The 16,952-nt window shown below is 44.9% G+C and overlaps 1 protein-coding gene across 4 annotated transcripts in view; it reads right to left on the reverse strand.

Annotated features, from left to right (window-relative positions):
- Positions 1 to 6,184: 6,184 nt before the first annotated feature.
- ABCC12 (ATP binding cassette subfamily C member 12) overlaps positions 6,185 to 16,952 on the reverse strand; it is a 60,698-nt gene continuing 49,930 nt past the window's right edge. For all 4 annotated transcript variants that reach the window (XM_069550341.1, XM_069550338.1, XM_069550340.1 and 1 more), the window contains 7 exons: positions 13,952 to 14,041; positions 12,129 to 12,318; positions 11,515 to 11,674; positions 10,185 to 10,263; positions 9,134 to 9,247; positions 6,491 to 6,655; positions 6,185 to 6,388 (listed from right to left, as the gene is read on the reverse strand). In XM_069550341.1, the coding sequence (XP_069406442.1) occupies positions 6,296 to 6,388; positions 6,491 to 6,655; positions 9,134 to 9,247; positions 10,185 to 10,263; positions 11,515 to 11,674; positions 12,129 to 12,318; positions 13,952 to 14,041 (891 nt within the window). In that variant the 3' untranslated portion in view covers positions 6,185 to 6,295. The remainder of the gene's footprint in view (positions 6,389 to 6,490; positions 6,656 to 9,133; positions 9,248 to 10,184; positions 10,264 to 11,514; positions 11,675 to 12,128; positions 12,319 to 13,951; positions 14,042 to 16,952) is intronic.

Here is a 16,952-nt window from a genome sequence, read left to right on the forward strand (position 1 = left end):
AGGACCAGGTGCCATAATCTTGTTTTTTTGAAGGCTGTTTTAAGTCAACTTTTTCACTCTGCTTTTTCATCTTCATTAAGAAGATCTCTAGTTCTTCTTTGCTTTCTGCCATTACTGTGGTATCATTCGCATATCAGAGGCTATTGATATTTCTCCTGGCAATCGTGATTCCAGCTTGAACTTCATCAAGCCAGGCATTTCGCAGATGTACTCTGCATAGAATTTAAACAAACAGGGTGACAATGTACAGCCCTGACATACTCCTTTCCAAGTTTTGAACCAGTCGATTTTTCTATGCCGGTTCTAACTGTTGCTTCTTGACCTGCACACAGGTTTCTCAAGAGGCAGGTAAGATGGTCTGGTATTCTTATTTATTGAATATTTTTCACAGTTTGTTGTGATCCATACAGTCATAGGCTTTAGCATAGTCAATGAGGCATAAATAGAGGTTTTTCTGGAAATCCCTTATTTTTTCTATGATCCAATGGATGTTGGTAATTTGGTCTCTGATTCCTCTGCTTACAAGCTCTAAAATCCAGCTTGTATATCTGGAAGTTCTTGGTTCATGTACTGTTGAAGCCTGTTTTGAAGGATTTTGAGCATTACCTTGCTAGCATTTGAAATGAGTGCAATTGAGTGGTAGTTTGAGCATTCTTTGGCATTTCCCTTCTTTGGAATTGGAAAGAAAACTATAACCTTTTCCAGTCCTGTGGCCACTGCTGAGTTTTTCAAATTTGCTGGCATCTTGAATACAGAACTTTTACAGCATCATCATTTAGGATTTGAAGTAGCTCAGCTGGAATTCCATCATCTCCACTAGCTTTGTTTGTACTAATGCTCCTTAAGGCCCACTTAACTTCACACTCCAGGATGTCTGGCTTTAGGTAAGTGATCACACCATCGTGGTTATCAAGGCATTAAGACCTTTTTTGTACAGTTCTTCTGTGTATTCTTTCCACCTCTTCTTGATGTTCTCTGCTTCTGTTAGGTCCATACAATTTCTGTCCTTTATTGTGCCCATCTTTGCATGAAATGTTCCCTTGATATCTCTAATTTTCTTGAATGGATCTCTATTCTTTTCCATTCTATTGCTTTTCTCTATTTCTTTGCATTTTTCACTTAAGAAGGCTTTCCTATCTCTTCTTGCTTTTCTTTGGAATTCTGCATTCAGATAGGTATATCTTTCCTTTTCTTCTCTGACTTTCCCTTCTATTCTTTTCTCAGCTTTTTGTAAGCCCTCCACAGACAACCATTTTGCCTTGTGTTTCTTTTTCTTGGGGATGGTTTTGATCACCACTTCCTGTATAATGTTATGAACCTCTGTCCATAGTTCTTCAGACATTCATCTATCAGATCTAACCCCTTGAATCTAATTGTCACTTCCACTGTATAATCATAAGGGATTTGATTTAGGTCTTACCTGAATGGCCTAGTGGTTTTCCCAACTTTCTTCAATTTAAGTCTGAATTTTGAAATAAGGAGTTCATGATCATGATCTGAGCCATAGTGAGCTTCCGGTCCTGTTTTTACTGACTATATAGAGCTTCTCCATCTTTGGCTGCAAAGAAAATAATCAATCTGATTTCAGTATTGATCATTTGGTGATGTCCATGTGTAGAGTCATCTCTTGTGTTGTTGGAAGAAGGTGTTTGCTATGACCAGTTTCTTCTCTTGGCAAAACTCTGTTAGCCTTTGCCCTGCTTCATTTTGTACTCCAAGGCCAAACTTGCCTGTTACTCCAGGTATCTCTTGACTTCCTACTTTTGCATTCCAGTCCCCTGTGGTGAAAAGGACATCTTTTGGGGGTGTGAGTTCTAGTAGTTTTGTAGGTCTTCACTGAACTCAACCTCATCTTCTTTGACATTAGTGGTTGGGGCATAGACCTGGATTACTGTGATATTGAATGGTGCGCCTTGGAAATGAACAGAGATCATTTAGTCATTTTTGAGATTGCACCCACGTACTGCATTTCGGACTCTTTTGTTGACTATGAAGGCTACTCCATTTCTTCTAAGGGATTCTTGCCCACAGTAGTAGACATAATGGTCATCTGGATTAAATTCACCCATTCCAGTCCATTTTAGTTCATTGATTCCTAAAATGTCGATGTTCACTCTTGCCATCTGTTTGACCACTTTGAATTACCTTGATTCTTGAACCTAACATTCCAGGTTCCTATGCAATATTGTTCTTTAAGCATCAGGCTTTGCTTTCACCACCAGAGACATCCATAACTGAGTGTAGTTTCTGCTTTGGCTCAGCCTCTTCATTCCTTATGGAGCTATTTCTCCACTCTTCTTCAGCAGCATATTGAACACCTATTGACCTGGGGGGTTCATCTTTCAGTATCATATCTTTTTGATTTTTCATTCTGTTCATGGGGTTCTCAAAGCAAGAATACTGAAGTGGTTTGCCATTCCCTTCTCCAGTGAACCACGTTTTGTCAGGACTCTCCACCATGACCCGTCCGTCTTGGGTGGCCCTACACCGTGTGGCCCATAGTTTCACTGAGTTACGCAGAGCAGTTAGAACTGGACATGGAACAACAGACTGGTTTCAAATAGGAAAAGGAGTACTTCAAGACCATGATCAGTAAATCTTTAACCCAATTTTCTGCTGATGGGTGGGGCTGTGCTCCCTCTCTATAGTTTGGGCTCAGGTCAGACTATCATGGGGTAATGGAAACTCCTCCAAAAGGACTTATGCCGAGCCTCCCAGGATCACTGCTCCCAGTGCCCCTGACCCCACAGCAGTCCACTGTGGACCCGCACATCTGGCAGAGACTCCCAAACACTCACAGGTGAGTCTGGCTCAGTCTCCTGTGGGGTCACTTCTCTTTTCTCATGGATCCTTGTGCACTAGGATTCGTTTGTGCCCTTCAAGTGCCTCTGTTTCCCCAGTCCTGTGGAACTTCTATGATCCCACTGACCGTCAATGTCAGATTCCCTGGGGATGCTCAGTCCCTTTGCTGGATCCCCAGGTGGGAAAGTCTGTTGTGGTGCCTAGAACTTTCGCAACAGTGCAAGAACTTCTTGGTATAGTTGTTCTCGTTTGTGGGTCACCCACCTGGCAGCTCTGTGGTGGGGCTAGTGGCAATCTCTTCCAAAAGGATTTATGCCACAGGCTGTGTGTGAGGAGCACACATTCCAGCGTCAGTCTGCCTGGGTTCAGATTTCAGCTGTGTGATAGGCCAGGGGCTCTTTGTGCCTCAGCGTCCTCATCAGTAACATAGAGATCAGTACCTTCTCTACAGTGATCTGGTGAGGATTCAACGAACTAATCTGTGTTGTAAGGACTATAACCCACCTCATTTGATGGCTCTTTGCTTTGTTGCACTTTGTACATACTGAGTGTTTTACAAACCAAAGGTTTATGCCAACCCTGCATCGAGCAAGTCTATCAGTACCACTTATCCAATAGCATCTGCTCTCTTCTTGCATCTTTGCCACATTTTGGTAATTCTCACAATGTTTCAAACTTTTCATTATTGTTGTATTTCTTATGGTGACCTGTGATCCGTGATCTTTAACGCTGATAAAAGAATAATAATGATGCCAATAAAAAAATAATTCACTGAAGGCTCAGATAACAGCATTTTTTAAAGTATTTTTTAATCAAGATATGTACGTTGCCTTTTAGACATACTCTTCACACTTAGTGGACTACAGTATAGTACAGCAAATATAAATTTCACACACACTGGGAAACCCTCCCCAAAACTGTCTGACTCACGTTTGCAATATTTGCTTTATTGCTGTGATCTGGAACCAAACCTGCAGTATCTCTGGGAGGTCTGCGTATACGGGCTAAACATTGGTTATTATTATTCTACATACTGTCCTCTTGGCTGATGTTTCGACAACAGTAGGGGTTGAGAGGTGAGGGCTCTCTAAGACTGCTCCATGTCGTTGCATATGCAAACAGTCTTCCCACCAGAAGTCAGTCTCTGCTATGTGCCATGCTGACAACCATCATTGTCCCTGCTCAGGGCCAGGGGAAGGGACAGGAAGGGCTCTTGTGGAGAGATTACATGCAGGGTCTTAGAGCCAGACTGGCTAGAGTTCAATCCCTGCCTCTGTTTTTCCCTTCTTATACATCTACAGCTCAGTTAGTAACCTGAATGAGCCTCAGTTTCCACCTCTGTAAAATGGGAATAATAAAAGTGTCCACCTCATGGAGTGGGGTGAAGATTCGATGAAATTATTCGTGTAAAAATGCTTACCACAGTGCCTGACACATGGCAGGGGCTCACTAGGTGTCAGGCTGGTATTCTAGTCTAGATGGTACCAGCCAAGGGAAGTGTGGGCAGAAGCAAGTGGTAGGAGGTGAGTCATCTTTCAGTGCACCTGAACAAGCCACAGGGATCTTTGTAGCCTTGGTTCCCCTCTGCCTTCCTGAGATCATAGCCTGATTGCCTGGCTTATGCTGAGTTGGTAGAAAACAAAGCATCCTCCCTGCATCACGCAGCTGGCATGGATTCCCACGACCAGCACAAACTGCCTGGTCTGCTTGTCACATGGGGGAGTCACTGGACATCCATCAAGGTGAAGGCTACACTCAGCGTGAGGCAGCTGCCCAGTGCATGTGGGTTTAACGACCCCAGATCAAGGTCACATACCATGATGGAGGAAGAATCAGATTGGGGCAGTGGAGCATTCTAAGATACACTGTGCCCTTTCACAGTGGAGATCCAAACGGCATGGAGCTGCCCACAAAAGGAGCCCCCTCACTCATAGACTTTTCAGCCACATCGTTTTTGCTGTGTACCCTTTTTGCTGTGGCAGAGTTGCTGCCCAGCTACCTTAGCCAGGGCCTTGAGGCTCACCAGATGGGGAGCTCTACCTGCAGCTGGTTGTACTTACTTCATCTCCTGTCCTGCAGATACCTGCCCAGGCCTGGTCAGAGAGCTGGAGAGTGACTTGTTGAAGGCACATCCCACAAGCCTAGCCTTTGAAATGCTAGCCCATAGCTTGTCTGCCCTAAATCTCAGTCTCTCCAGGTTAAACCCTCAACATGCAAATATACCCAAGGAGTAGGGAGATGAGGGGTACCTGCCAGGATGAGTTCCTCATGGTGTCAAGCACTCATGTCCCTCATCTTTGACTACTATGTGCCAGGCTTGTCTTCCTCATCGTTTGGAAGGGTAGGGTGCAGTACGGGACCAAGGTTAAGAAGGGTTTGGGGTGGGGAGTTCATGGACCATGGCTGCCCCATGCCACATCTAGCGCTCAGCCTGGGGGCCAGGAGGAGAGTCCAGGAAACCTCACCGAAACACCGCCAGGGACTTCAGTCCTAAGGAAGAAGAAGCAGACAGACTATGGAAAATACTGTAGAAGAACCCTTTGGATTTCTTTTTTTTTTTTTTTTTTCCTTATCAAATGTTACTGTGAATTAGCAGCACTCACTCCTGAGCCACTGGGACTATGTCTTTACAGCCTCCGTTGTAGCAAACCTTAAGGCTGGAAAGAAAAGCCTTTTATTTGAGAAACGCTGTGGGGGTTTATTACTGAGTCAATGTTGAAAGCAAAGGGAGTCTGTGAGAGGAAATAGTACAAAGACTAGAATATCTTCAGCAAAATAATTGCAAGGCAACATTTCAGGGTAGTTTAATTTCCTACTGCATTTTAATGACCAATATAGAAGATATAAAAATGTCGTTTACAGACAAACTCCAACATTTTGTTTCCCTGGTTGTTCTAATAGATCAAATGGGACATACAATATGATTTTTTTTAATTTTTTTCACCAAACACTGTAATCAATCTTTCAAGCTACAGATCTGTGTAGTTACCTCTTGTCACACACTCAAAATAGATGTGAATAGGAAGTGGGAAGAAAACTCTTCTCTTTCCTTCTGATAACCAGGCAGGAAACCTTTACTAAGTACTTAGGCATTTTCCCATTCTGTTCATAACCTTTTTGGAAGTTACAATGTTTTCATTCCCAGGCTCTGAGGTGTACTGATGAGAACACAGGGAGGATGATGAGGGATTTAGGAATTGAGGGTCAATTTTCTAATCCATGAGCTTCTTCTGCCTCTGCTCATCACTGAGAGCCTGTCCCAAGCCCTCCAGGAGGCATGTGCTGGGCAAAGCAGGGAAGCAACCCCCACCCCGGCTCTTCCTGTGTTCCGGGCTCTGGGTCAGGGCAGGGCAGGGCAGGGAGGGGTGGGGGGCGGGATGGTGGACCAGATCTAACCCCTGAGATGACAGCCCCTGCCCGCATAGGCACATCTGACTCGGCTCACACAGCCTCCTCTTCCTCTAAAATCCACTGATGGCGTCCTTTGGAACTCTTATATTCGGACTTTGTTTTCTGCGGCTAGTAACATCGCAAACGCAGAACCTGGCTTCTCAGCAAGGACTTCAGGCTTATCAAACTCGACTACCTGAAAGTCAGAGAAGAAGAGCTGAAATTGTCAGAAGAAAGCTACCCACCACAGAGCCCAAACCACTGAAACCTCTGGAGAGGTGACACCAACTTTCTGTACCTTCCCATTCTCCAGGACCAGGACACGGTCACAGTTGAGCACTGTGTTGAGCCGGTGGGCAATGGTCAACACAGTGCAGTCTCTGAAGGCGTCTTTGATGGTGTTCTGAACAAGGGTGTCCGTCTTAGAGTCCATGGAGGCAGTGGCTTCATCCAGGAGAATGATCTGTTGAGGAAGGAATGTTGTGAATGTCACACCAAGCCAAAGCTGTACCTAGAGGGAAACTTACAGTCTTACTTAGCTCAATTCATTAAAAAAGAAGAAGAGGAAGGGCTGAAAAGTTAAGGAGCTAAGTATCCATCTCAGAAAGTTAGAAACAAGAGCAAGAGAAAAAAAGTCATGTCACACAATCTTTATCTTTCTCAGAGGGAATTGACTTGCTGGAGTAACAAGACTGTGCATTCTTTACTTACCTTTTTATAAATGGTTTATTCTAATCCCACAAACTAGTAGGAAGAAATGCCCCATGATCTTTATCTACCGCGCTTATGAGTCAGCATGAGGCATAATAACAGCACTTGTATTAATTTCCAGTTTCTGCTGTAACAGAGTCACACAAATCAGAGGCTCAAAACAGCACAGGCTATCTTACACTTACTTCTGGAGGTCAGAGGTCCTAAAGCCAAGGTCGTGTCGGCACTGCGTTCCTTCTGCAGGCTCAGAAAGAGAAATGTTTTTCTTTCCTTTTTCAGCTTCTAGAGGTTGTCTGCATTCCTTAGCTCGTGACCCCTTCCTGGTATCACTCTAACCTCTGCTTCCATCGTCACTTCCTTTCTGACTCTTTTGCCTCACTCTTACAAAGACTTGTGTAATTACACTGGGCCCACCAAGGTAATCCAGTGTAATCTCCCATCTCAAGATCCTTGACTTAATCACATTTGCAAAACTCTTTTCCCCAGGTAAGGTAACACGTTCACAGATTCTGAGTATCAGGACATGAGCATCTTTGGTGGCGGGGCGGTGGGGGGTCATTATTATGCCTGCCACAGTTGCTGCTGCTGCTGCTGCTGCTAAGTCGCTTCAGTCGTGTCCGACTCTGTGCAACGCCATAGATGGCAGCCCACCAGGCTCCCCTGTCCCTGGGATTCTCCAGGCAAGAACACTGGAGTGGGTTGCCATTTCCTTCTCCAATGCATGAAAGTGAAAAGTGAAAGTGAAGTCGCTCAGTCGTGTCCTACTCTTCAAGACCCCATGGACTGTAGCCCACCAGCCTCCTCCATCCATGGGATTTTCCAGGCAAGAGTGCTGGAGTACTCAATTGCCTTCTCCGGCCTGCCACAGTACTGGTTTGCAAATCAGAGGACTTGATCAGCTCAGCTCCAACTCTGCTTGACTTTGGCTAAATTATATAACTTCCCCAAGCCTCTATTTCATTGTCTGTGAAAGGGGGTTACACCTTATTTAGTATGTAAAATGCAAGGACAACCCATCAACCACTCAGCACCGTGTAGGGCCACAGTCAGCAGTGAACGTATACTGGCCCCCTTCCCTGCCATTAGCACGCTGGAGAGCCCATGTGATGGGTTACGCTTTGATCGGGGTTCAGAGGACATGATTTCTTTTTTTTTTTTTTCCACTTCAAATTATTGATTTTATTATAAAGTTAAAATTCTACCAAAATATTCTTTAATATAGTAAATAAAAACCATGTCAATTACCATGTCTAAGACTGTTCACCTATACCTATCACACGTATCACATGTATATCATACATGTACCTATCACATGTATATCATAAAATACAACTTGACGGTTTAGTCACTCAGTCGTGTCTGACTCTTGTGACCTCATGGACTGCAGCCCACCAGGCTCCTCTCTCCACGGGATTTCCCAGGCAAGAATACTGGAGTGGGTTGCCATTTCCTTCTTCAGAGGATCTTCCGGACCCAGGGATCGAACCCAGGTCTTCTGCATTGTAGGCAGATTCTTTACCCCTGAGCCACCAGGGAAGCCCAAATACAACTTAACATTATGGAAAAGACTGAATTTCTTATGGCAGAATTTTCTCTGGATCACTGAATTTAATTGAAAGATTGTAACAAGCTTACACTTAAACACACAGAATATGCTTACAATTATCTACCTAATGTTTAAATACCTTCTTAAGAGTGGACAAAATAGGCAACTGCTTATTTGTTTTCATGGTATTTTTAAAAGTCTGGTTGATTAGAGAATGGGATTTCTAAAGCAGCAGCAATCCTTTCCTTGAAATCAGTAAGCAAAGATGACTAAGTCACTAAGAAAAATGAGTATAATTGTATAGTCCTCATAGACTGGCATACTGAAGCCCTTTTTCAGTATCCTGAGTACTGTTTATCAGGCCTCAGAATTGTTCAGGGACAAAGGAGAAATGTTGAGAGGCTGATTTCTCAAACCCAAACCACTTAGGAGGACAGAAAGAATACCTAAGCAAGCCCTCCTGGGGAAAGGCCCAGGGGAGGCAGGTGCTATTGCTGTAAATAGCTGTTATTTTTCAATTTTTACCCTTCACAACTTTGTCTTGAGAAAAGTGATCGGTTTTTAAATGGACCAATTCCTCTCTCTTTGCTGAAAGACGAACACATGGCTTTATCCCCTGGATTGAGCGGCGCTGCAGGGAATATCAAAAATTTGACCGATCCATTTTTCATGCTGCTTCCTTACTTTTGAACCACGGAGAAGCGCTCGGGCCATACAGAGCAGCTGACGTTCCCCTACTGAGAAGTTTTCTCCATTTTCTGTGACTTCTGCCTGCAGTTTTTCCGGGAGTTTCATTATCTATGAAACACAGAGAATGCCATATCTGTACTGACGATCTATAACATTGTCCTGCATCCGCTATACCGATGGCCCCCTTCTCTTGCATTTATCAGCTGGCTTTATTTTACTGCAGAAAAGAAAGCGCAAAACAACAATCATTTCAATATTGTGAACAGGCACCAGGGAGAGACCAAGGAGTAGGCAGACATTAATAATTTAAAATCACAGCGTGATTCACAGAACCCCGTAGACACCTTGCCAAAGCAGTACAAGTGGTGCACAGACGGCTCCAGAGAAACGCAGACAACTGTAAACGGCTTTCAGCATCCCTGTTTCCACGGATAAAATAGAGACGGGATGGGTGTTTTCTGGTCATCAAGGAAAGGTAAGACAGGGTCTGATTTATTTAGCATTTTAAGTCAAAGCGGCTTTGCGAGATGCTCACCTTGGTCCCAAGTCCTGGGGGAAAATTCCCTCTGGGCTGCAGAGGTGCCCACGCTCACCTGCTGACCCAGCTTCAGCTCATACAGGACAGGGGCACGTCTCACAGATGGTTCATTCCATACCACACCCCTCACCTTCCCAGAGCTTATCTGTTTCCATAAGCAAATGGGGCTACTGGCACTTCCTCTGCTCTGGAGTCAGATGGCCTTCAGTTCAAGTCTCCATTCTGCCACTCATACCTTACTTTCCTGAGTCTTAACTGCTGCATCTCTAAAAGCGAGGGTAGGAGTACCAGCCTCAGAGGGTTGTAATCAGGACCAACTGAGATACTGCAGGTAGAGCTCTTGACTCTATTTAGGCCATTGAACTGGCCTAATAAATAGTCTATTGCAACCTTTAACTAGGAGTGATGTGGTGCCAGCAAACATCTAGCCAAATGTAAACCCGGACCAGGTATTTGGGGCACTGGGGCTAGGAAATGGACACATCCCGGACAGCCCCAGTGACCTACTGTGTCTCTCATGAATGTTCTCTCCAGAACCTGCCAGAGCATCTCATCACTGTGACTCTCAAATGGGTCCAAGTTGTACCTGCAGTGAAGGAAAGGAGAAGAAGCTGAATTTCTGAGGATGAGCGGATGGAAGAGCATATTTTCCACAGCACGAGGGGAAGAGCAGAGGTGGTAAGTGATGATGCCGTGGCAACAAGGGCAGTGCTTAGCCTGGGACAGTGGTCCATGGAATACAAACCTCAGGCCGAGAGACCGCAGACCCATGACTCTCGGATGGAGCAGAGACCACACCAAGGTGGGCAGACTACCGCCAAGCGAGGCACCAAGGAAACACATTCGGTCCTCTCGGTGGCTGTGTGCAGGACAGCAGGTCTGACCTCGTGCAAAGTCTTGGCAGTGTAAGAGGGAGCAAGCAATTCCACTTGCTGGTGCGTTCACTCTGCCTTGAGAGGCAACGCTTTGTCAGCAGCTTCAGGGCCTCGCAGAGGGTGAGCGTCTCATGTGCAGGGTGTGAGTCTGGTGTTTCAAGACACAGAATGTCCTTCTTTTCACACAACTCTCAATACAGCCCCCTACTTCAGCTGGAACTCAGTCAGGGAAAGGTCCCTCTTGTTAGAGGGGCAGCCGCTGCACTGGGCTAAGTGAGAAACTGTGGTTTTCCCCTTGTGCCTTGCCAACAGATCTTGAACCCTGTAGAGGTTGCAGTGGCCCTACTTTGCTTGTACTTGAGCAGCTTCTGTTCACTTCTCTCTCTCTCTTAATATTTATTTGTTCATTTGGCTGTGTCAGGACTTCTCTCTCGTTGTGGCTCACAGGCCCCAGAGCAAGTGGGCTTAGTTGCTCTGCAGCGTGTGGGATCTTAGTTCCCCAACCGAGGATGTAACCTAAGTCCCCTGCATTGCAAGACAGAATCTTAACCGCTGGACTACCAGGTGAGTGCCTCTGTTCACTTCTTAGTGGGAATAAACTGACGTGCTTCCAAAGGATGGCTACATATGTAGAATAACCATTTATTGTATTGTGCAAACTGGGGTACTTTAGGGAGTGGCCATGGCTAAACCTGATAGGATGCTGGACAGGCATCCCAGAGTCAACCGGGATGTCTGCTCACCCTGCACATAGCATCTTGCTTATTTGCAGTGCAGTTTATAAAACACAGGTTTCAGGGCCTTGGTCCTCAGCTCCCCCAGTGCTTGTGAACATCTCAGGACATGACTTCCCTCAGATAGAACAACCCCAGGCCAGCCACTATGTGACAACTTCTCAAAGCTCTTGTTACTCTGATTTCACTATCCAAAAATAGGGATGCACAGCAATCAAAAACAGCTACCTTACTGTACCTACAAACAGGACAGGATCCTGGGGGATCACAGTCAGCTTGGTTCTGAGGTCTTGCAAATCAACAGTGCAGATATCCACGCCATCAATGAGGATCGTGCCACCAGCGGGCTCCACCAGACGAAACAAGGCCATTCCTAAGGATGACTTGCCTGGGACAATAAATGAGGAAGCAGCAAATATCACATAAGTTTGCATTGCATCATATCTGAGTAGCTGTCTAATCAAGTGAATTTTTAATGCAATGAAAATGGCTCTGTGCGGATGAGTGTACAGACAGAAGTCCCACTCTGCAGGGGTGATTGGCTGCCCTAACACTATTACCCTGCCCGTCCCTGCAGGGCTGTTAGCGCGTGACTCATCCTCTGGGCCTTGTCTCACCAGAATGATTCTCACTTAATTAATTCAAAAACTGATGTGTGTTTACTTCCAACTGCATACACACCCATTCAACCTGAAATCCCAATTTACAATAAAGACATTTCAGGAAAACAACAGCCAATTCGCCACACACACACATCACCCTCTGGTGTGATATAACTAGCACACCCAGTGGAAATGCAAATAAAACAGCCTGCAAAAGACACAATCAGAGCTTGTCCTCACCAGAACCTGTTCTTCCAACGATCCCAACTGTCTGCCCACTTTGGATGTTCAAGTTCAGCCCGTTGAGAACAAGGGGAGAATCGTCTCTGTATCTCATCTGATAGTCTCTGAATGTTATCTCCCCGTGGCTGGGCCAGTCTTGGGGACAGGTCCCCACCTTGAGGCGGTGAGTACATTCGGGAACACAGGTCTGAAAAGCAGAATAACAAATGGCAGGTTAATAGTCATTTGCTTTTCCATTCATTTCACTCTTTCATTCACGTATGCATTCACACAGTTCTAGGTACTGGTATTCATGATGGTGAACTAGATCAATAAGGATCCTGCAGAAACTCACACTGCAAGGGGAATTCAGATAATAAAACAAGAAAAGAAGTGAGAAATAAGACAATTAAACAGACTATTGCTGGAGAATACAGAGTATGTGTGGTCAAAGGGGTAGAAGTGAAAGGAACAGTGTTGAGGAAGGCATCTGTGAGGATGTGACGTTCAAGCCGAGACCTGGAGTGCTGAGACAATGCCAACTATGAGAAGATTCATCCCAGACAGAGAGCTGCTAGTGCAAAGGCCCTGAGGCCAGAACAATCTTGAGGACTTTGAGAAATAGAAAGAGAAGTTGTACGGCCAGGGCTTAGTGAATAGAGGGATGCATAAATATAAGGAGCAGGGCATACTGGTCCTTGTGAGCCTCGGCACGTGTCAGCATTGTGAGCAATCCAGACCAAGCCTTGAGAGATTTGCAGAATTCAGCCAGACACAGTTTCATTATCTGCAAGACTCGCTGTGGTGTTAGAAGTAGGAAGCACAGCATGTCAAGTTCAGAGTTACAGGGAAAAGGAATTAAAGTTTCCTAAGAGCCCAAGAAATGCAAAGTCTAATTAAGCAGTGAAGCAACGTGACTGCATTACAAGACTAACCCCTCCTCTGAATTATAAAGTCCCTGTTAACCAGGGAGAAATAAGGCTCCCATGATCCCCATTAGGGTGGCTGACCAGCTCAAGTTGCTGGACTATAGGCAACCACAATTAGCTGAGAAAATAATAGTATTCCTAGACAGTGAGTATTTTTAACCCCTAGAAGATTTAGAATTAGTAATAATAGTATTTAAGAGAAGCAAAATTATAATGGTAATATTTTTAGTTTATGAACTCTGCATACTTGGTGTTTTAACTATTCATAATGTTAATAACATTCAGACTGTGATTCTAAGTTAAAATGTATAATTGAATAACTTATCTTAACATGGTTTTAGGTTTTAAAACTTACTGTTTATATACTGCATTGGGATTGTTAGGAGAACTTAAAGCTCTCCATATTTATAAGTTTAATTTATTAGATTTATATAACCTCAGGAAGGTTTGTTTGTTGAATCAGATTATCGAGGTACTTAAAAAGGAAACGGAATGCATTAAATTTTAAAATGCAGTTTAAAATGTTTTAAAGTGTTTAATTAAGTTTGCAAATGGGGCCAAATGCTGTTCAAAGGCCCTTAAAAGTGATTGCTTGAATTGGCGAGACTGCTTTTCAAAGAACAGCAAGATTTGTAAGGGGAACAGAAAAAGCTTTTAAAGACTAGTGTTTTGTTTTTTTTTTAAATTTAGTCAGTCAAATATTAATTTTTAGAAACTAAAGTAAGCCACTGAATTCTCTTTTCTGGGTACAGAAACCCCTTGAGGAAATATTTTTAAAAAGAACCTCTCCCTCAGCATTAAGGACTTTAGACTATATAAATACAGATTTTAAGAAAATCCACGCGGGAAAAGGAGCAAATGCCTAAGTTCTGCCAGAGTTAACTGGCTGCTCCTCTGACCCCAATTTCTTACCGAAATGTACTCCCTGAGCAGCTCCACAGAGGTGAACTTGGCCTGGGTCTCGGTCCCCGTTCGCACGCATACTTGGAGCAGCCCGCTTAGCTGTGGAGGGGGAACAAGAGACCGCAGTCAGAGCCCTTTCCACCTTCAGGGGCAGCTGTGAATCACCCTCCGGCCTCACTCAGGACCACACAAAAATAGGCCTCCACTCCCAGCCAAGGGTCCAGATGTAAGGACACTCCTGTTGGGCTGTTTTGCCTTAAACACTTCCTTTGTATGTAGAAACAAATGGTAATTACATCCTCCCTGGCACGCCAGATGGTCAGAGTCAACCCACCACAGCATCGCTCCAGCACAGATCTCTTGGTTGGAGCGGCGGGGAGTTCCTGTAAGCAGAAATTCTCCAGGGCGCCTCTGCACTGCTGGGTGCCCACCCCTTGAAGCCACTTTGTGGGCTCCTGCACCTCTGTGCCCTCCCCGATTACCCTGCCTGCAGCCGGAAAGCCCTAGTCACCACAGATGGCAGAAGAGGAAGAAAACCACCAAGCCCATCAGCCTGCTTGAGACATGAGAGAATCTAGCCTTAGACCATGGCCTGCTAAGGACACCCGCCTTAGGGCAGGATCCCCCAGAAGCCAACCCTGAGATTCGAGGGCAGGAGTGTACTGGGCAGGTTGGATGGTGGTTCCCCCACAGATATGCCCTACCCAAATCCCTGGTCCTTCAGCCTGAAGCTCTCCTCCCTCCGTCTTCCCTTGGCTCCTTCTTTGTCAAGTTCAGATATCAGCCTGCAAGTCACCTCCTGGCAGAGACCCTCCTTGACTCTATGGGGTCTCCTGTGGCTTCCCCACTGACAGCCAGTTACCCTGCTTCATTATCTTCATAACAGCCTAACACTTTCTGAAGTCTTAGCTATTTACTTGCACACTCATTTATCCCATCCCACTAGAGTGTAAGCTCATGAGTGCTCGGACTTGCCCAGCTTGTTCACAGCTGAACCCACAGCAGCCGGCATGGTTCCAGCTCCTGGCAGGTGCTCAATGGACATCTGGTGAGTGAGTGAACAAACTCTGCTCTTGAGAAAGGCACATACATTTTTGTTGTTGTTGTTGTTGTTGTTGTTAAATTTAAGGGTGTCAGCAAATGAACTTACTTACAACAGAAAGAGATGAACTTATGGTTGCCAAGGGAGAAGGAAGTGGGGAAGGGATAGTTGGAGAGCTGGAATGGACATGTACATACTGCTATGTTCAAAATGGACAATCAGCAAGGATCCACTGCATAGCACATGGAACTCTGCTCAATGTTACGTGGCAACCTGGATGGGAGGCGAGTTTGGGGAAGAATGGACATACGCACATACATGCCTAAGTCCCTTCGCTGTTCACCTGTAAAGATCTCAACATTGTTAACTGTCGATACTCCAATACAAAATAAAACGTTTAAAAAAAATTCAAGGGTATCAGCTCTTCAAGGCCCCAGGCAGCCCTCCACAGGGTTAGAATCCCCTTGTCAGCACAGTGCTGGCCCCAGGAAGTGTTTGTTCTCTCCATGATGTTATGTGATATTACTTTGCACTTGCTTTCTGCTCTGTGGGACTTCACAACAAATTCTCATCCATCTAGGATTTGCCTCTGTTCTCAAGGGAAGCTCTGTCAGCTGGATTTTCTGTATTCTCCAAAGGGGGCTAATGTTTAAGAAAGCCAGTTGCAAGAAACATATCCCCTAGATCTTGACGTGGGCAGGTTCTCCAGCCTTACAGGCATGTCTGAAAACAGTCTCACAGAAAGCTGGTGATATCTCCCAAGAGCATGACCTCAGTTGAAGAAAGCTGAAACAACACAGGAATCTAGTTGACATCATCTGTTTCATACTTTACTAGGCAACAACAAATAAGATCAGCCATCAATGAGGGAAACTGCCTACCCAAGGGAAATCCATTTTCCTCGCTTTAACATAGAGTCCTGAGCATATATTTTTGTTCCTCCTCTTTTCCAAAGTATTATTAAAATGATGGTAGAGAGACTTCAAAAAGGAATGGACCATGAACAGCAAGGGGCTAGGGAAGAGATGGTGAATGAGAGTTACAAGTTTCTGGAAGATGGAAAGAGGATGAAAGCCTTTTGATAGGATTGAGGCCGAGTGTGCTGCAGGGGTTTCCAGAGTGTTCTATGTAGCAGAACTCAGAGAGGCTCCAGGTATGAGGGGCCCTCAAAGACTGGCTGAGAGATGGTGCCTTGACAAAATTTCTGTTGGGCCCATTTCTCCCCCTTCCTCATCTTCCTCCCAGCTGGACACTATCCCTAGGCCAACACACACACACACACAGAGGCTTCTTTAAAGAAATTGAATAAATTATTTTGGGCTAAATGGGGCTCCTGGATAAAGCCCCTTTAAATCTAGCTTTTGTGTGCCTGGAGGCCTGCTCCCTGGCTGCCTTCCTGAAGTGAAGCAGTCTGTGGACAAGTCCAACCCACCCATCCACAGTTGCAAAACCTCCCATCAGGAGAGACCTAGTGAAGTATACATGAAGACAGAGGAAACCCTGAAAACCCAACATAGATCCTCACACTCAAACGCAAAAGGATGAAGGGACCTATGATCAAAACCAAGGCAGGGAAGAGCACGAACCAGACAACAAACAGAACCGGATAAACAAACAAAACCCCTGACCCTGGAAAACAGCAGCTACCAGTCAAAGAAGGGAGGAGACTTTAAGGAAGGCAGAGTTTAGAGTTTAATCTGATTAATATCCTCAGAGAGCTATAAAATACATGTGTAAAGATGATTCTTTTAAAAACTCAGAGGCTAAGAAAGAGTATGTGAAAATTAAGTATGCAAAGAACGGCTGAATGACAAAGCAAAGGAAAATTCCCAGAATACAAATAAAAAGACAAGAACAGGGAGACTTTGAGATGAAAGAAAGGAAACACAGAGCACTGATGCAAGAAATCCAATATTCAAGCAATGCGTGAGTCACAGGAAGAGAAAACAAAGGGAAAGGAGACAAAGA

This window comes from Ovis canadensis, chromosome 14 (assembly GCF_042477335.2).
Source record: "Ovis canadensis isolate MfBH-ARS-UI-01 breed Bighorn chromosome 14, ARS-UI_OviCan_v2, whole genome shotgun sequence".
NCBI lineage: Eukaryota > Metazoa > Chordata > Mammalia > Artiodactyla > Bovidae > Ovis > Ovis canadensis.